At 39.6% G+C, this 21,512-nt stretch overlaps 1 protein-coding gene across 2 annotated transcripts in view; it reads right to left on the bottom strand.

The window, feature by feature from the left end:
- The window catches only part of AGO2 (argonaute RISC catalytic component 2), a 37,813-nt gene that overhangs the window by 12,023 nt on the left and 4,278 nt on the right, over positions 1-21,512 (bottom strand). The window contains exons 2-11 of one of the 2 annotated variants that reach the window (XM_010292668.1): positions 20,340-20,535; positions 16,300-16,420; positions 8,898-9,079; positions 7,420-7,556; positions 7,144-7,278; positions 4,875-4,962; positions 3,660-3,807; positions 3,362-3,481; positions 2,924-3,046; positions 1,163-1,296 (exon numbers count right to left, since the gene is read on the bottom strand). In XM_010292668.1, coding sequence (XP_010290970.1) covers positions 1,163-1,296; positions 2,924-3,046; positions 3,362-3,481; positions 3,660-3,807; positions 4,875-4,962; positions 7,144-7,278; positions 7,420-7,556; positions 8,898-9,079; positions 16,300-16,420; positions 20,340-20,416 — 1,265 coding nt within the window. In that variant the 5' untranslated portion in view covers positions 20,417-20,535. Of the gene's footprint in view, positions 1-1,162; positions 1,297-2,923; positions 3,047-3,355; positions 3,482-3,659; positions 3,808-4,874; positions 4,963-7,143; positions 7,279-7,419; positions 7,557-8,897; positions 9,080-16,299; positions 16,421-20,339; positions 20,536-21,512 lie in introns of those variants that run through there. The other variant, XM_010292667.1, reaches the window with a different exon arrangement.

Genomic DNA, 21,512 nt, shown 5'->3' with positions numbered 1-21,512 from the left:
TTCCAAACCCATTGTTAACTTTCGTGAATCATAACAGTCCGTTATGAGCTTTCTCTTCTCGAGGCTGAACCCTCCCCCAACTCTCTCATCCTGTCCTCATAGGAGAGGTGTTCCACCCCTCTGATCATTTTGGTGGTCTCCTCTGGACCCTCCTCCATTATGCTGAAGAACTTGTTCCTGTCTCTCAAAACTAAGTTCTCCTACACAGCATTTCCACTAGAAACAACAGCGTGGAAGAGAAAATTCTCTGGCAGCTTAGTTCCTGCCAGGTACCTGGAGGGAACAAGTCCTTAGCCTCACAGAATGGGAAGAAAAATAAAAGGTAAGCTTTCCACTGTTTGCACACCACTTGTTAGGGAAAAATTCCCAAGCTATTTGGCAAATCATCTAAAGGAACACTGTTATGGCAATACTGTTATTATGAGTAGTCACCGTCTTGCATTCACCTTACAAAGAACAGCTGAATCACCTGCATGGGCTAGAGCTGCACTTGCCCATGTACAAAGGAAGGACAACTGCATGCAAAAGGAGGAATTAGACAATCCATTTACACAGGCATGCACACTTTTCCTGATCTAAAGAACGACAGCTGTCGCTTTGAACAGTAGTCTTCCAACAACCATGTTCCACCCCAAGACAGAGGAACCAAATTCGAAAGTTTCATTCAAATGCTCAAAGTCAACAAAACAACAGTTAGTCATATTCATCTTGCACATACAGCAACTTGCACAGTACAGTAACTCTACAGGGCAGAAAGTCTTAGTCAAAAGTTGGATTGCTTTTTTAAATTTTCCTTTTATCTATTCCATATAACCAGGAAAAGAACGTAAGACAACATACATGTTATCTTTCGCTCTTGACAAATACTTAGTGATAAACACCCTTCACTACATCATTTCAGCCACCTCTGTTTTAAGGCCTCACTGGGCAGAAACCTGCCATACAGTATAAACTGCTTTTGGCAAGTCTAATTTGAAGGACTTCACCATGCTAGCATTGAAATCATATTGGCATCATTCAAAACACAGAGACAGAACTTCAAAACCACTGTTAAAGATGTACTGCCATACGTTAAACAATTTAACAAAATATATATTCTAGATAAATGAAATTATGGTACTTCCATATATAATAAAGTCACCATCTTATGAAACACGCTTACTTAAGATGAACTTCAGTGCATTGGCGCTGGGGGGCAAAGCACGCAATTGCCCAAACCTTTATTTCAATTCCAGTGTGAAACTGTTTATTTCTCATGTCCCAGACTCCTTGAACTGGTGTAGCAATTGCTTTATTCTGGAAGTGGAAGAAAAAACAACACAAAATCAAAACACTAATGCAAAAATTGATTCATGCTAACAAAACCCCGTTATGCTTCTGCTTCCCTCCAACTAGCAGGCTATTTATATTTGCACGTCTTTCTCTCTACTGTTCAAACATCTATCCTATCTTATAAAGATCATTCTGCGACTGTAGCAAGACAGCTTGCTAGTCTGGCAAAAAATAAAGCTCATATTGTTCATTTTGATAGTTTCCTTTGGTTATATAAACCAGCAGCAAATAGAAATTACATATGGACAGTAAGTCAGATTCATGCTTGGTATGTAATGTTAACAAAAACGTACATTTCTACAGCGGCTTTATAACTGCTCAGAGAACTTTCTAAGGGCAACTTAATTTAAGTATTATCAATATTTTACATATCACTAAGTAGAGGCAAATAGCGGTTCGACGTCACTCACACAAGTCTAAGGAAAATGTGAACCATCTGCCATTAAGCTCTTGTTGCCCTGGTGCCAGAATAGTTCATGAGAGCACTCTCCCTAATCAGGGTCAGTCAAAGACAGCTAGGTTATCTTAACCTGTCAGTGAAGGAAGATTTGAGCTAATCTCCCCGATTTTGTCTGAAGAGCTTTAAGTAGAAGATGCCAAGATCCCCTCCCATTGCAGGTTTATGGAGGTAACAGTCTGACTTGTTCATAGGGACAGAACTATCTTCAGCTGACAATACATTATCTAGAACAGGTCCTAGAAGAGTTGTGGATGACCCATCCCTGGAAGCGTTCAAGGCCAGGTTGGATAGGGCTCTGAGCAACCTGGTCTAGTGGAGCATGTCCCTGCTCATGGCAGTGGCGTTGGATCTAGATGATCTTTAAGGTCCCTTCCAATCCAAACCATACTACGATTCATCAGAGGCCTTCACAAATTAAGTTATCCCAGCTATCAAAGCTTTCATCTTGCATAAAAACAAGACGCATTATGTAAGTGATAGAAAAAGCTGTTTCTCAAACTTTTTTTTGAAAAACACCACAGGAAGAAGATTATTTCAGAAAGGCTGTCTGAAAAGCCATTGTAGAGGAAAAAAAACCTGTGAGTAAATACTCCAACAGGAACAGATGGCAATAGAGAAAAACATGCTGATAGAGATAATACCTTAAGATAGTTGTCCTAAACACAGCTGCTCCACCCAGAACATTTCAAAACCAACCAGAAGCTCAGGAAGATTTCAGAGTTAGGGGAGGCAAAAATGAACAGTAATAACTGAAGTTGTCTCAGTTCTTCTCCATACAGACTGATTTGAACCACTATTTGCACGTTTCTTCTTGCAACACACAATAAAACAGTGTGTGAAAGAAAAAACAAAGCTTACAAACATTTTTCTCTTAAGTTGATATAAGTGCATTTTAACCCTAGCTTTACTTTCAGAAATAAAGATGCAATTGAGGGACAGAGCATCATCACACACAACATGCCCATTACATTTAAGGACTTTCAAAAACTGTATTTAAGTTCTAGACTTTACACCTATGATGACTTTATCCCATTACACCCATCATCATTCATTTAAAGCAACCATATTATAGAAGTTGTCACAACTGGTAATCAAAGCTATCACAGATTGCACAGTATCTGTTGAACGTACCCTGCCTCCGTAGAGGATTGAGGGAGGCTGTAGGACTCTACCAGTCACATCCGTCATTTCATCTTTGACCATTATTCCAAATTCACGAACGTAAGGGTCGGTATTAAAACTCGCACTCCGCATCTGAAATTAAAAGGAATTAGGTATTTCTTGCAGAAAAAGAAGTTCTTTTTATGAGACCCAAAACTTTCTGAGATAACCGGTATTTGAGCACACACCCCTTATATACGGGTGATGACAAGCATTCAGAGTCTCTGTTAATTCCACTTGGATATACAGTTGCCTCAAAATTTGAAATAAAGCACCAAAAGAACACTTGAAAACCTTTTGTAAGAATGTATTTCTCTGTGATTGGAGAAAGTCTTATAGAAATAAATTAGTATCTGCTAACAGTAAGACAAAAATTAAGTCCATTACTACACTTCACTCAACACTCACCAATTTGCTAATCTCTTCTTGACGGTCAGGTGCTGATCTGGCAGTTGCTCGAATCATAGTGGAAGTTTGATTGTCAGTGAGTTTCTTTATGCATCTTTGTCCTGCCACTATGTTGCACACCTAAAATATCCCCACACAAAGGAAGATAAAAAACATAATGCAACTGTTTTGTCATTGCTGCGTTACACAGTTTCTGGAGTTGTCTATTCAAAAAACAGTTTGTCAACATTTGAGCCTTTTTCCTCTGATCCCTTCCCCCCATTCCCAGAATACAGTATTATCTAAAAAGTTTACTTGCCTCAAGAGGAAGGTATGTGTGTTTCTGCTCCTGTCCAACTTGTAAACATGGAAGGTGAGGATAGCGTAAAACTAATTTGTGCCTGTCCTTAAAATACTGAGCTACAGTGCATTCAACTGTTTGTCCATTCTCCTGCTGAAGTGGGAATCTATTGGAAATCAAATAGGAAAATAAGCCATTACTTTATGTAGAATACTTTCCCACACTTGCTCGATATACTTCTTGGCACAAGTTAAGCTTACTGGAGATTAAACCTTTCGCGCTGAAATGATGCAAGTGTGCTTCTATAATTAAGATTCCATCATTGCCACTACCGTGCATCAATAGTACCACAGAAGGCTATTTCTCTAATAATCTTGATACCTGAAGCTATAAATTAATTTTCCTAGGAGCAGGTGCCTTAGAGACAAAGACTAATGATTTCTGCTTATTTGTGGTAATCGTAGTACTACATTTCACAATATGCCATGCACAGAAAATAGCAGTATCAGGGTTGCAAAAATTATTACTTCAGAAATGTGTTTCTCTCTTTCTGTGCATCACAAGTGTATTTCCGTATAGGCACATGCATTTGCACACACTTACATCAAGGTGGCACAAATATCATCTTTTCATTAATATAATACAGCGCTGAAAGAGCACAAAACAAAGCCCAAACAATTAAATACACGATTTAGATATTGATCAGTTATCTTCTTTTAAACAGCTGATATCAGTTTTGTTCCTTATACTACTTCCTTAAAAATGGGAAAAAATACCTACAATTCAAGTTAGCTGCAGATCTCTAGTTAGTAACTAAAAATCAACATTTTTTTCCAGAGGAAAGATAGGTCGGTAATAGGCAAGATTAGAAAGCCGATCCCAACTGGCACAACTTTTCTGCTCAACAGTTCTGGGAAACATTATGCTACCAATAGGGCACCCTGTTTTTCCAATGCTGAACAAATCTGTAAATGGGAAAAAACCCACCACAAGCAACCCCTCCCCAGATTTAAAACAAATCTATTGGTTCAAATGCCATGACATTCATTATAGAATAAAAATAGAACAAAAAGAACAGCAAAACTGGGAAAAATACTTTAAGATATATTTTAAATGTATTGACCAAAGAAAGCATCATTTTTCAAGACAACTTTTCGTATCTCAATAAGGCAGGCAAGATACTTTTCCAGCCTGAGATTAAACATACACTTAAAAAGAAGCAAAATACTTTACGTTTGGTGACTTGCTGGTCGTCTGGTGACATTGCACACTCTGTACTTTCTTTTCATTTGTCCACAGTGTGTTATCTCCACCTTCAGACCTAAAAATTGGAAGACACGTATGACCATTTCTTCAAGATCAAGATGTCAGCCCCCTAAATTGCTACATAAGACCTCTGAAATTGTGCAGTAAAGCTATTCACTATTTAGCACGTTCTCCAACCAATCACCAAAGGGTATTCCAGACAGAACTCAAAAGAACCATTTATAATCTTAAAATTCAAAATCACTGATCTTCAGCCAAAGTTCAACAAAGAATTTTAGAGACAAGATGAAACCCCAAAGCTCCAAGAGTTCGCAAAGCTGAACGCATTCTGTGAATTCCAATTCTGTACCTCTAACGAAGTCCAGGATGGTGAAAGCACAAAAGGAGCACGTAACCTCCTTGAAACAAAGAGCTTGTTTATACTTCATGTATAAACATACGGTGTCTGTGAGATCTCAAACTATCGCAACCAACCCTGAAGTAATGAATGGGTGGAATATCCGTACGTCCTCTAGCAGCCCATGGGAATGAGGCCACAGGGCTTTACTCTTCATGAAGACAAACATCTGTTGCAACCCCCACTGGCACAAAAGCCGAGCCCACCTAAAAGGCAAAAACTTCTAGAAGAATAAATTATTCGCCCCAAACCAGCACGACACAGCTGCCCGTAAAGAAGTGTTTCTAATTTACCGTTATCCACAAATAAAAGCTCGAATGCAGTGTTTTCATGTAGATTACTTTCATGCTTAGGCAGAAACAGATATAGGTGGACTACCAGAGATAGGAAGTTGAATGTGTGGGAATAGGAAGACGGGGCTGTAGATAAGAATTCCTTATATATCTGCCCATGTGTATAAATTCAGGCAGCTGCTGAGTAACAGTGGCATACTTCCCGTCTGTCACAGGCACTAATAGCTTGCCAAACAATGTACTAATCTTGCCACATAATTTGTTAAAGCTCAAAGTGCCATCTATTATGAAACCTTCGATAAATACCAAGTTTTCATTAATACCTCCAAAATCTGTATGACACTATTTTCATTAAAAGATAAACCATTACCTCAATATCTCAATTTACCACTAGCTCTGCTGCAAATTTGAGATGACTTCCTCTATCTGAAGAATGAAAATACTCGTAGAAAAAAAAATGACAAAAGCAGATGGCAATTCAGTGCCTGATTATTTTTTCAAAACATTTACAATCAGTACAAACTCAGGATTTATTGATACTTTTCTTGGTAGCTTGTAGTTGGGCCAAGACGATTTTGTGGAAACAAGGAAGCTGCATGATTTATGGAGTTTTTCTTTTTTAATTTGCTTTCTTTCTATCAAGCATATCACGAAGGAAGGATTTTCCAGAAGAAACCTTCAGCGAACACAAACAGTAACATTCCTTCCTCCTACTCTTTGATCCAGTCATTACATATTAGAATAACTGTAATATACTTCCAGGAGACTACATGTATGAAATATACCAAAATATGCAAAAACACATTGCTAAATTATTAGTAAAATCTGGAATATGAAAATTTTGACACCAGTAATTGAAAAAAATTAAGATTAGGTAATTTATAATAAAACCAACATGAAATCCCAGTCTTTGTAAACATTTTGAAATCATTAGATTTGGAGCTGGAGTATCTTTGTCATGGAACTAGGATTGGCACTACCGATATGTTTCAGAAGTGAAAAATATAAAATTTCTGTATTTCTAGCTGTTAACTTGTATTTACTCTAGAGATGGGGGTACTTTAAGAAGCATAAAGCTAACTACCCTATATTTGCCACAGGCAAAATGCACACACATATATAGTTACCACAGATTCTTGAATTCATGATAATTTACTTGTGTGCATACCTAAGCTCTAAATGTGGCTGGTTCAAAAAAAAAAAAAGCTCACTTAACTTTTTGTACTAGTGGTTCATCAAAACTGAAGCCACATACTTATCTAAACTGACCCAACTTTGCTTCACAAAGTGACTCTCTCAAGGTACAGATTAACTGATGTAGCAAGAAAAAAGGTCAACCAGACTGAAACATAAAGACTTCTGAAAGTCTTGAAATACATGCAAGTAATAAAATGATTCTTGCCTCTTAGTTCTGCTCAAAAAGTGTACATACTGTTCATTGTGATAAACTGTCTCCCACTAATACAATTGCTATAGAATATATTTTGAATGGGTAGCGATAACACACCAGACAGGGTAAAGCAGTTTTATGTAATTTAATTATTACCTTTTATTTCTTTGGTAAACTTCACCCTTTGGGAATCTGTCAGAGGTTTTTGTTGTTCTTCAATACTTTTGAAGTCCAAAACTTCACATACAAACTCGATAACTGGCTGTGCTTTGTAAAACGCGGTTGCAGATACTGTGGACAAAAAGGTTAACATTATTTTTATTTCCTCAGTAAAAATACTGAGGAAATTTTTAAGAAATCTAACAAATGGAACTAAATTTTTGCTTTTCCACTGAAAAAGAAGGAACAAGAAAAGATTTTTATAGGACCTACCATCAATATTTAACATCATTTTCCATAACGAAGGTCTGACTGATTGATGGAAGCCAAACCAAACTTCTCTGCCACCACCCAATGGATTTGAGCACCCTTCTGATGCTGTAAAAAAAGATCGCCCCACAGGAGTATATCTGCAAGAAAATAAATCAGATCATAAAATTAAAACAAAAAAAGTTGCAATAAAGCCATAACTAATGCAAATTTTTATTCACAAAAGCATGGAAGTGTCAGTGTTGTGAATTACCAATAATCTGAGATTCCTGTCGGGTCTCAGCTTATACCTCTCAAAATCCAGCTAGTTACAGGAAGAAACTGGCTGCTACTCATGTTTGTTTAAGTTTCTTTTCAGTATACCCCTTAATATACCCACTAATTCAAACAAAAAGCATTATTAAATTTTTTTTGGTACTCTAGTAAAAATTCAGCTATGCTTCAGTAAGAAAATAATTAAATAACTCTGCTATTAAAACAACAATGTAATAATCTCTCCCCTTACTTGTGCATAGCTTCCTCTGAAATCCATGGAAACTCTGTGTGGGTGAAGAACTGATCTAACAAACACTTTTGATGCATCTTTCATCCTGGTAAGTCAGTATTGCACACTTAATATCAAACTAGTCAAAACCAGTGCTAGTATGTTTTTGTGAACAAAGACGTGTGACTAACTAGTCTGGGCTGTTTTCTGCATTGCAAAACCTGACTAAAGTGATTTTTATTTTCACTTTAACCTTATTGTGATGATAAAGTCAATGTAATGTAAGGCTACTGAAAGATATTTACATAAACTTAGCTCATTTTCCCTGTTTAGCCCTTCAAAATGGGAAAATTCAGCACTACTAAACTTTGTTCTTTATTTTCCAATTGAATGTAATTTGAACAGTGGTCTTAAGCGACTTGTTTCATGGCAGCAGAATTACACCCAGTATCTCTTGGGTTTGACTGCAAATACTGTAGATCCCACTTGCTTGAAAAAAACCAAATAATTTTCCAGTTTTTATTTTCTATAAAAATAGCTATACTGGGTGACATTAATGTCCTCCTAGCACAGTATCCTTCCTACAAAATTGGCAATAAACATCTGCCCAAGGACACATAGGAACAGGGTAACAAGTTTTAAAACCACCCTCACATGTCTACCAATCTCCAACTACTTTCCACTCGGGGAGGACTTCCTTCTGAGGCCTACAGAGAAATGGGGTATCAGTGAGATGGCAGGGCACCCCTGACCTAAGAGCACGCAAACATGGAGCGAGTCTGAAGACCAGCAGGGAGAGGGACTTGTGTCCAGGCGGAGGCTACTAATTCTACCGGATGAGCAGAAAAGCACCGTTATTGCCTCTTGCCTGAGCATCCCATCTGCTAAACAGCTATTACTTTCATTGAGCTATGAAAGCACATCCTACCCAAAAAGCCACCGAAGCGATTCAAATAACAATGCAACCTCCTAAACAACGTCAAGGTCTTCCCCTCACCTCATGGAAGGCAAGTGCCTCATCACTACATCCAGTGCCTGGATGGTTTCAAACGGGACACTTGGCAGCCGACCAGAAAGAGCATCATGTAAAGCCTGCAAACTCACACAGGACATCCACTTTATAGCCACCTTAAATATTCTGTCCTTTCCTTCTCCTGGCAGCGTCACCTCCAGCTCCACCTGCAACAATGCCAAACAACAAACCAAGATGATTCTTTCCGTTTAAAGGGGACAATGGAAGGGGCTTGGAGGGGACGATGGCTTCCTCTGAACAGCGCTATAAAGCATGGGAGGAGACAAAAAGCAATGATGAAGAAACAACATACAGTAGGTACAGCTTCTTTTTATAGCTAGATCTTTCCAAAGGTGTACTTCAGAAAGCTGTCGTGCTTCCCAACTGGCATCTATCTCCCTCTGAGGCAACATTATAATTTGGAAGTGCTTGTGTATCACCAGGGAGGTCTCCATGAAGATCCAATAACCTGATTGCAGATACCTAACTCATACGAATGCATCACCGCTCATGTCCGCTCCTGCATGCCTAAAATAAAATATGGTCTGTCACTACCTGCCAAGATTCATGAATATCAAGTGTTTGCTCTCTCTAAAGTGCTAGAGTGCTTTATATACTATTACTGCAGACATAGTTCAAATGAGAGAAAATAAAATCCACAAGAAGTTTTCAAAGGGAAAAAACCCCCAACGAAACAACCACCCAACCACCACCCACCCCAACCCCCCAAAAAAACAAACCCACAAAACCCACTAACCCCAAAACCTCTTATTTTTAAATGCTGAAGAAAGAATGAATGATGATTCCCAAGTACTACTGACGATATCAGGCAGGAAACAGGGGCACCCCTTTGACATGTCATGCCCCACTATGAATTTTTTGTCTAAATAACACTGGCAAACTACATTATGGCAAATTACTTTAGCCAATTACTTGTAATGCTGGTTTCGCCTCTTTATTAAAACAAAGAAAGCCTGAGCACAGAAGTTCTTAAATAGACTAAAATTAAGGCTTGTCTGAAATGATTAGCAGTTCTGGGAGTGACTACAAGAAATAACAAGATCAGAGTATCCTTTGTGCTGGATATAAACAAAAACATTGCGTTTCCCTGTCCTAGGGAGCTTACAATTTAAATATAAAAGGCATCCACTTAACAGACAAACTGTAATTAGTGGGCTAGCAGAAATAATACATGGGTAACGGCGAGCTACTATAGGCAATCATCTGGTCTTCTGCGACAGTTTCTTCAGTCAAAAAATAGGAAGGAAAGATAAAACATAAATAATAAGCCTTCCCATACACCAAAAAAGTGAGTTGACAATTTATAGTAGCCAGTCAAAATTAATATTACAGCCACATTTTTCCTCTAGTGCAAATATCCACCAGGAGCAACGAGCAGAGGAAGGAGCTGTATGGCCGTGGGAGAGCAACGGGAACTGGAGTCTGGAATTGCAGGGTCAATGGTATGAACCTGTCCCAGAAGGTTAATTCTGCTGAAAAGCTGTGCAAATAAAGGTACAGGTTTTCAGCCGATACAGGTTGGAAGCTTTCTACGAAGGCCTTTTCTGCCACCACACCATCAAAAGGTCTTCAGCTTACATCTCATTGGCAGTAGATGGAAGACATCTGTCACACCTGAACTGCATTTTCCTTTAAACTTCTCTCCTCCTCCAAATCAAGTTTCATAATTTCTGTTATTCCCAAAACTGTTTATTACCTGATTATTAACAATTTTGGTACCCTTAATCTAAAAAAAAATTCATTTTTTTCCCATTCTGGTTTCAATTTACAAAGCTTCTTCACCATGACAGAATGGAAGAAGATGAACAACTGAACTACTTGATGTTGCAGTATCTGTGTCCCTGGCAGAAAGAGAAGACCCAGGATTGAAGAACTTCATTCCAATTGCTGCACTGCAAATACAGATTACGTTCAGCATAGCTGTGATGGTGAATTCACACCGCTGAATTTGGCCCAAGCAGTTTTTGTTGCCGGCTGTAACCCCACTTCAAAACAGTTGCATTAAAGTCATTGCTCAAATAAGCAAGGTTTAAATCCAACTCTTCAGGTTTATCCTCCTTTGGCATCTCACCTGGATTACATGCTACTGAAGGGTTTATGTTTAAAAAAAAAATTCATAAAAATACATTAGGACCAAAAAATATGTCCTTAATCCACACCCACAAGATCACATATACTTGTAGGCACTGCTAATCAGAATTTAAGTGTCTCAGAACTATTTTCTTTATACCACCATATATTTTTAAGGGCAAATGAACATGCTCATGTTTGACAGAGTAAGCAAGAATATGAAAATTTACAAGACAAAGTAGTTTTAAATGGGAATTTTATCACGTACTTCACTATTAGGAATAAACTCCAAAACCAAATTTAATGTTTGATTTCCTACAGTTTCACCAAGCATAATCTATTCCCAAATAAAAAACTTACAATCTCAGTCACTAACCTACTACCTGCTAGACCGACTGCTAAGTTGCAACGCAGTTGACATAATTTTGCAGCTGAAGGAACTAAAGGAAAGAGATGTTACTGTAGGGATGTGAAAAATCATTAAGCCTGTGGAAAAATTTGAAAGCTGTTCTTAAAAAGAATAGGTCTTGTAGCTGATGTAGTCTGATTGACTCCTACAAATCAGCATGTCACTGTTTAAAAATAACACAAATTAAACCTGACCATGTGTTCCTGTGGAATTCTTAGTACTCCTGCTCTATAAAATACATGCAATCACTATGTGATTATTTTATCATGTTTTGAACATACAATGTACTTTTCCTCTATTAATCTAAGAATTATAGATTCAGATTCAGAGGAAAAACAGATGCACATTTTCCAAAGAAATATTTGGGTGCCTACCTCCCATGGACTTGTTTGGAAATCTCAAGCTATGGATATAAGAAAGAGGTCTGCTGCTATCACGTACAGAGTCTTTATCAGTACTTCAAACAGACAAAGTCAAGAGGAGTAAGGTTGTGGCCATAGACAGGATTAACACTTTCCTTCTGAAAAAGGGAACAGCAGTAGATTTCTGTATCGAACTGCAGCTCAGTTCTCTTGTAATTACTGGTTTTCTAATTAAAGACTCCTTAAGATGTCCGTTAAGATATATCAGTTGTTCTTGATTCTTGATAGATAAGAAACTTTTCAAGTTCAATTAAAATCTAATTCTAACTCTTAATTGTAGAAGGACATTTTAGGGAAATACACAAATAATGCAACAGTTGAGTACAACGCCATAGTTAGAGATGACCTGGGCTTGCTGTTAGAACCTACAAGGAGAGAGGAGACTGTTACTATCTTTATACCTTGACAGTGTCCTGTACACTTCTTTCTTCTCAATGTATACAAGTAAAAATTACGAAAACATTCTGTTACTATTTACATATTCCATATTTGTTCCAAAAGGTCTAAAGAAATGAAGGAATTAAAGACTGAAAGTAAGGTATGATAAGGAAGGAAAGAAAATAGGTATGATAACCATGAAGGCCAAGCAGAAAAGATTAAGAGTATCTGAACAATAGAGAAAGTTACTTACAAAGGAAGCAGGATTGTCAGCAAGGACCAAAAAAATCCCACAACCCACACAAAACAACCCCAGAACAACCACCGTTACCAAGAGATGAGGACAGAGTGCATTAAGTTAAAGAGCGACAGGAGGGGAAAAAAAAACCCACAACAAATGTTGCCCATTTGGTGTGAGCCTTCTGTTTAGCATCGGTTCTTCCACTATCAATACAAACTGCAAGTAAATCAAGGCCATCATCCACTTAGATTGAGGATCATCTATTAATCAGTGTATGATCATGAATCTTTTCAATATAATCCTAAATGTACTCACATGTGCAGTAAACTTGCTACATTTGTTATGTACAGAACATCCAAAATCTAATCTAATTACGCTAGACGAAAGTCCTAATACCTACAAGCTTTATACTAGATTAAACAATGCTTAAATCAATTTAGCACCATGTAAAATTTTCCCTCATTAAGCTAAATTTCCCCACATCCGATTTAAACCAGCTGAAGATGTATCTCTATTAGCTCTGTCCTCCAGGGTATTAATATTAATATATGTATGGCAGAACAACCTACAAAGTCCTAGATCCCATGGGAAAAAGGGAAAAAAAAATGCGTTTATTAAAAGTGAGCCTAAATGGGAGCCACAGATTGAACTATCTGAACCACCTTGCGATAACCTCCACTAAAAACACTCTCCTCAGTGACCGCCTTTTGCAAATGATCATCGCTCCGGCCAGGTAATTCTGTCCCATCCAAAATGGTTAACAAAAGCATTAAAGTCAGCGTTTTCCCAGGCATAGGTTACAACGTTCATTTGCACAGACACAAAAGCATCGGGGTGTCAAAAGCATGTCCCGCTGACATGCTGTCACTAGACTTTACTTTTACCAGGTATGATTTACTATACACAGGCTTTAAAATCCAAAGCATCAAGAATTGAGTCCTATTCGGTCAGCAGGCATTCAGACACAGAAGGAACAGGAGGAGGCGGTCATCTGACCCAGCTCCCAACGAGAGCAAGGGATGAAAAGCTGGACATGAGCCGGCAATGTGCGCTCACAGCCCAGGCGGCCAACCGTGTCCTGGGCTGCCCCCAAAGCCGTGTGGCCAGCGGGGCGAGGGAGGGGATTCTGCCCCTCTGCCCCGCTCTGGTGAGACCCCCCCCTGCAGTGCTGCGTCCAGCTCTGGAGCCCTCGGCACAGGAGAGACTTGGACCTGTTGGAGCGGGGCCAGAGGAGGCCACAGAAATGATCCGAGGGCTGGAACAGCTCTGCTGGGAGGACAGACTGGGAGAGTTGGGGGTGTTCAGCCTGGAGAAGAGAAGGCTCTGGGGAGACCTTCTTGCAGCTGCCAGTACTTAAAGGGGGCTTAGAAGAAAGACGGGGACAGACTTTTTAGCAGGGCTTGTTGCAAAAGGACAAGGGGTAATGGTTTTGAACTAAAAGAGGGGAGATTTAGAGTGCATAAAAAGAAGGCATTTTTCACAATGAAGGTGGTGAAACCCTGGCCCAGGTTGCCCAGAGAGGTGGGAGATGCCCCGTCCCTGCAAACATTGCAGGTCAGGTTGGACGGGGCTCTGAGCAACCTGATCTAGTTGAAGATGTCCCTGCTTATTGCATGGGGGTTGGACTAGATGACCTTTAAAAGGTCCCTCCCAACCCAAACTATTCTGTGATTCTATGAACTTGCATCTCACAAAGAGTCATTAGAGCCAAGGATTAATTTGATCCCAGTTTATCCTCCACAGATAACCGCTTTTCATTTACCTTTACTTATTAAATGCAGAACTTCATATTTGTCATAAAATATATTGTCAGTCATCCACAACTTGGAATGTATTACAGTTACATGGTAACTCTGCGTGCATCGAGGACTTGTGTCCTGGTTTCAGCCAGGGTAGAGTTAATTTTCTTCACAGAAGCCAGTATGAGGCTGTGTTCTGGATCTGGGATGAGAAAATGTTGATAACGTGCTGATGTTTTGAGCTATTGTTGAGCAGTCAAGGACTGTCCAGCTTCTCGTGCTGGGCTGCCAGCAAGAAGGCTGAGGGTGCACGGGGAGCTGGGAGGGGACACAGCCAGGACAGCTGACTCAGACTGGCCAAAGGGATATTCCATACCATATGACATCATGCTCGATATATAAAGTTGAGATGAAGAAGGAAGGGGTGGAGGGACGTTTGGAGTTATGGCGTCAGTCTTCCCAAGAAACCATTACGCATGACGGAGCCCTGCTTCCCTGGAGATGGCCTGCCTGTCTGTGGGGAGTGGGGAATGAATTCCTTGTTTTGCTTTGCTTGCATGTGTGGCTTTTGCTTTACTTATTAAACTGTCTTTATCTCAAACCATGACTTTCCTCACTTTTACTCTTCCAATTCCCTCCCTCGTCGCACTGTGGGGGAGTGAGCGAGCGGCTGCGTGGGGCTCAGTTGCTGGCTGGGGCTAAACCACAACAACTTGTTTAAACGCCTCGGAGACACTCATCAAATACATCCCACCTTTAGCAAATACTTTGCAATCTTGCATGTCAAATCTGTAGGAACTGGAATATTGTAGGTGAAAGTGAAAAAAAAATCTCCAATACTTTTAAATGATTATTTTATAGTTTTCCTAGACAACAGCTTATCAGTTAATGAAAAATAATTAAGTCTGGAGTAAAGACCATCCTTTATTGCATGACACACATTTAAATACATTTGGGGGAAATAAAAATTACACATATGAGATTAAAAGCTTGATTCAGGTAAAACTATTAACTGTCTCAAGCACTGCACAGGCATACGATGAGAGACAGCGAAGCACAGCATGAACTATTTTGTAGCACACTGCTACTCAATTTAGAAAGACCTAAGCTCTGTTCTCACTTTTATCACATAAGCAAGTTTCCACATTCCTCTGTATTTCCCTTTCCCCCTTACATTTTTTTTCTAGTTAGGTTGTAATCAACTCCTATGGGATCGGACAGTCTTTCCCTGTAACTGTGTATGCCCCACCTTACACCCACAGCAGAAGGCCTCTGGGAACTACCACAGTATTAAGTGAGTAATGAGGATGACTGTATTCTCAGTGTTCATCGTCTAAATAAAAAAGGCCACAGAAAATTCAATCTGATATTAGACCACAGAAGCGTAAGCTAAATTATTTTATCGGGTTTGTGTGTTAGCATGTTCCAGCACAGACCCTTCTGCTTCTCCAGTCATCAATGGGCACAGACACGGGTACACTTCGCAACTACAACCAGAGTGACCAAAAAGGTCACCGCCCTACGTACAGAGCTGGCAAACAGAACAAGAAAGTCCTCCTGAACTGCCCGGAGGGCTAAACTAGCAGGTCTTAACCTGTGCAGTTTAAATTAATTTGGCTCTCACGTCGCAAAGGATTAGGGAAGAGGTTCCATACCACCAACAGAGGGATGGAGGAGTTTCTTCTAGCTCGTGGATAGTGAGAATCAGCTTACAGTCGGCTTTGATGAGATTAACAAGCTGACACAACAGCTTGCTGCTGCCCACATGGGTGCTTCCACTCCCCTTTCTCAAACTCAACCGTGCTTTCACTTTCTCCCTAGTGCCAGTATGGAGCTTGTCCGCTGTCTTGGGCAGTTGATCCAGCTCACCAAACCAGCAGAAAGTGGGCAGAGAGAGGGAAGAAAGAGGGGATATGGAAAGGCAAGTGACCATTTTGACAGCAACAAGCTCACACTTCTGTCCTGACAAACCACACACTGAACAAAGTGGCAACAGGAGGAGACAACTGCTCCAGAAATATAAAATCAGTTCCTATCAGTTATTAGGCAGGCTCTGCAAATACTACATTAAAATCTCCAATTAGAAACTTTTCTATTTAAAACTTACTTTATCTCTCCCAATGGGAAGCGGCATAGCTGTATAAAGGTTTTTTCTTCCATCAAACACTGGTTTGCGATCCCCAAAAATCTGGGTTTTAAAGTGCTGAACCATATGCTCCACTATTTCTCTGAAAATACAAAAAGATTACGTTAATTTAACTTTTTACTTTTGATGTTAAGTAGCAAGTGAACACTAACACTAATATTTATGCATAGAAGCTTTAGGTAAATGAAAGGGTTGTCCACTGTTGGGTATTGAAAGCAAGATTTGTTTGACGGATCTGAATTAAAGCAACTTTTTCCACAGACTAAACTGTCTTAAGGCAGCTACTTCTACCTTTTTCAGATTGAAACCTTCCTTCCTCTTTTCTGTGATGTACTGAAAGTGGTAAAGCTTATGCTCTCTCAAGCTCAAAACAAGAGGTGCTTTGTATTCTCCTGGGGCTTCTGTTCCCATGTCCTACAGCCCCTTTTGCAGAGGACACGGACCAAAAGCCCAGCAGCCCGAGCGGCTTTCCAAAAAAACCAAACCAAACCAAAAACTATCCAAGCTTACAGCCTTAGTGTAAGGACAATAGTTCTATAATAGTTCTATGATGACAGTGATATGAAAACTTTTTGCATCGCACTGAGAAAAATTACTTTTAAATTTTTTTTTTTCCCCCCACCTATGCACAAAACTGGGATCCATCCAAGAAAACGGGATAGGCACATTCGCTGGGACCCGTGCATATTAAAAATATATATTCATTTAAGCATCGCATTTGTATGAATGACATAACCACTCTTAAAGTTCTTGTCAAACCACAGTGTTTACACACTGGTCATGCAAAGCAGTTCACCAGCTGAAGAGAGGTCTGTTGGAATAGTAACACACGTTGATGCCAAAGGTGTTTGGTCCAAATGTCTCAAAGAGACATTCTTCTGGCTATCTGTATCACAATGCTGTAAAATCTGAAACCCATCACTGGTCTGCAATATGCTGCCTACAAGATCCTTAATACCCTTTTGCCCCAAGTTGTATGTTAAGAAGTTTAACTGACATAGAAAGGAAACCCTTATTGTTTCACTACTGTTGTCAACTAGCAGCTCAGAGAGGCTGCAGATGACCATTACATACACCTTGACTTGGAAAGGCAATTACTCCAGCATACAGTTAGATATTATAGCAATGCAAAAAACTGAGATGAAACTCTGAATTCATTCAAGAAAAGACTTAAGACTGTTTTAATTGACAATTTCTTTGCTCTGTGCCAAGGCTTTAAGACAAGATGTGACCATTGAAAGAAACTTGCCTGACTTGATCCAGTAATTCCTGCCTTAGGTCTGCAATGTCTGACTGAACAGTACATAATTTGGAGGATGGGAGAGAGGAGGTATTTTTCAACGTTGAGTTAAAGATTGAGCAATGGAAAACCCGTTCATTTCCTGAGCAAGTTCTTCCAATTGTGAGCTACTTTATATAAAAATGAACACTTCCACTTAATTAAGGTTTTCAAGCTTCAAACCACATTTAGTGACAGTGCTTCTCAACTGTGGGTACAGACATCTTAAAGAAAAGGAAGTTATTTTCTCCATGTGAAGTTAAATGAAGAGTTATTTACCAATTCACTAACTTCAGCCCTTTGGGAACATTATTCTACTGAGATCATGCAAGCACACCAAGAACTTGGGGTCAGTGACTGCAAGCAGAGTTCATCTTGAACCTTCTATGAGTCCTAGTTGCCCTCATGAATTAAACTGAGGGCATCCACTGTGCAGAACCAAACTCACATCGCCCACTCTCCCTAACTAACTATCCAAACAGATCTGGACTTTCTGCGACACGTGAAGAATTGTAGCCAGACTATTAATTTAGCACAGCAGCACGTTGTCTCAGCTGTGTGTTTTCCAGTCCTGCTCCAGCTCTCACGTCTCATCAGCGTGGAACTTGCATGTACACTGTATACATCCCTGCAGTGGGTCTGCAGGGTCATAGTCCAAGCTGTAGCAAGTCCTGGAATAAAACTGAAGAATGAAGCTGGGACAGATGAGGGAGTAGCATAAATGAAAATAACATGTCCTTCTATCTTTTCTAGAGGTTACAACATATAAAGTAATGATAAAAACTATTTACTACAAATACACATCTGAATTATATAACCCAAACACTAGAAACATGTAAGCTAGCTGAAAAAACTAGCATTTACAATTAGACTACATGTGCATCCTGCATAATCATATATATATACACATATAAGCACACACAAAAATATAGGTATACATGTAGGATTGAAAGGTCACAGCTCACAAAACCCAGGTGCAGGTAAGCGCATGTACATCTACGGGTAATGCATGCAGGAATAAGCACCCAAAAGAAATAAAACATACACTTCATTAAGTGAATCCAATTTGTATTCTTCCCACACTGCACTGAGCAACATGCACGATACCACTGTCGAATGCATTTATGACATCCTTGTTTACTGCAAAAGGCATTTAATCTATGTAGATTTATACTTGCTCATGTTACCACAACAGAGGGAGTGATTATCCTGACAAAGCAGAGCAGGTCAGAAGCTGTCAGTGGAGACAGAACTTGCTACTGAATATAATCTGCCTTTTCAGTGAGGAAAACTGCTTTATTATTTAATAATTACACTCTCTGCCATTGGTGAGCAAGCACACACACACTGGACTGTAACAGAGATGATCACACAGAACTACAAGACCCGTGAGCTGTGGCAGCACTCAGCTCCCAGAGGTGCTACAGAGGCAGGGCAATCTGCATCAGTCAGCAGCACGCCAGTTTTCAGGGTTGGAGCTGGCGGCAGGGATATCAATTCATGAAAGTAAAGCTCTCACAGGTCCCCCTATGAAAAAAGTGACTGCTGAAAATTTTTTTCAGCACTCCAACCCAGTAAGAGTACTCCAGCGAAATCAGGAGGGCAAGAAGAGAGTTCAGCTTAATACACTTACAACAGTGTTCGCTTTTAAAAATAAATTCAATTCTTGACTATCTGAAAAATTAAATCTATATTTATAGATCACCACAGAAAAAAACCAGGACACCAAAGCCCAGTCATGCTGCGTTATGAAAACGCTATCATTACCAACTCTTTAGTATAAGAAAGGATAATGAACTCTGGTTTATTAATTCATGGTAAGAAAACTTCGGCTTTTGGGTGGCTTTTTTGACTGCGCACTTTGTTCATGTTCATGACTGCATATTCTACTTATGTGACCTTTTTTAATAAGGAAAGGTTTTGCTGCTGAATATATAAACATGCCATTCTGATCCTCTACAGTCAAGATGTAGGTAGCTATGATGAAGACACTTGTGGTTTCCAGTTAGCGCCAAGTCTTGTTCTCAAGTTTCACTTCTGGCAACACCACTCTTTTTCAAGTCAATGAGGTTGCCACACTGTGACTAATAGGGCACATATGCAAAATGCAAAACCTAATTGCTTGTTTCCTTGGCCAACTGATCCACGTTTTCACCTTGCTATCTGTTTCAGGAGCATATCTTTCCCTTATATAGAATCTACTGATGAAGCATAATGTCTTACCTAATTTAGTCCCTCCACGATCCTCTTGCAGCAGTACAAACAAACGGGTTTTGCCTCCCCTTGTCAGTAGGGGAAGGTGGGTAAACAAGCCCGTAACACCAACTCCCTGCTGAAGGGCTCATCGGCCAACTGTACTCCAATATTTAACCAAGCAATACTAAGAATCATATTTATCAAGTTGGCTTATGCTGACCTAACTCCACTATGGTTAATACAGTTTATCCATCTGTCACCAGTGGCTTTGATCAGCAGCATCTTAAAGTGCTGACAAGTTCAATCAAAATATGGGACAATTAGCACTGAAATCTCGGATTGGTACAGAAGGAGAAAAAAAAAAAGGCCTGTTGATGGATATACAACGTTGGAAGCTATCACTACAAACAATGACTAAAGACAGAAACATCCTCCAAGCCTTCAATGAAGACTGGCACATGGCTCCAGCATTTTCAAAGGAAAATAAGAATGTAAGTAAGTGAGGAAAAGCAAAGCACAGTATTACCTGTTAACTCTTCTAGGGCATTTTTCTGGCTTTATATCCAATTCATAATGGTAGATATCTATTTTAGGAATGTCCATTTCAAAGAAGTTGGCCTGCAGTTTGATTGTTCTCCCAGAAGTGCCAAAATCTGGTCGAGGAGGGGGTTTAAAGGCATATCCCTGTATTGGTGGTGGCAACGGTGGAGGAGGTGCAAGCACTGAAAACAGAGAAAGCACAAGTTAGCTATAGCAAATTGACAGTTAAACAAATTTATAGGCTACTTGACCAATGAAGCGCAGCACATTTAAACTGGTAACTTCTTTTCAGCAATCTAAGGTTCGAAAAAACCCTGCTATCAGGAGTCCGTGAATTCTGACTCTTTCTTCCCATGCTGGTTCACCATTTGCTGTATTTCCTAGCCCTGATTACCAAACAGAAAATTAAGCTGCATTTTCCTATACCACAAGTCAGCCAAGTGGGAATTTGCGAGGCTAAGCGGGCACTGCTGGGAAACTGAGAAACAGAACTTTGTTGCAGGGAAGAACCTTGGTTTCAAAACAGACAGAGAAGCAAATCGCCTAACCACATTTATTTGAGTAAATACTATAAAAATGGAGTTTCTACCACTCAAACCACCTTTGCAATCACATTTGGATGAGTTGCATGCATCAAAGCAAATACAATGCATGCATTTCAGCAATATACATTTTGCTCTAATGACCACACCGCACAGGCTGCCAAAGAGGAGATGTTCCTACACATTGCAGCTCTCTGGCAAATGCTATGTATTAGAATTAAATTATATCCCACTGCTTCCTTTAAACAGAAAGCAGAGCAAATAGTCTACTGCTGTACAATATTCTTAAACCCAAATGCCAGCTGTAGATCAGGCAACATGAAGCAGAAGCATAATAGCTGCTTGCTATTATTTCAATCTAGGAAATTCCATTAAAAATCCATGGGGAATTGTGTAAGGTACCAAAGCGAGTGTTCAAAACTCCTGCAGCATCAGTACTCAGGTTTTCCATGGTCTAGAGCAGTAACAACTTGCAGCAAAATTTTCACATGTGAAATAACCCAGGAGGCTTCTCATTACTTATGTAAGAATCCAGGTGTGGTTTCCTGGGATTATCAAATTCAGTCCTCTGCTAGCATCAGAAACAATACACATCCCTTCATTAACAGATCAGTCAC

Source organism: Phaethon lepturus, unplaced genomic scaffold (genome assembly GCF_000687285.1).
Source record: "Phaethon lepturus isolate BGI_N335 unplaced genomic scaffold, ASM68728v1 scaffold13948, whole genome shotgun sequence".
Taxonomy (NCBI): Eukaryota; Metazoa; Chordata; class Aves; order Phaethontiformes; family Phaethontidae; genus Phaethon; species Phaethon lepturus.
This window is presented reverse-complemented; position numbering and strand designations above follow the sequence as displayed.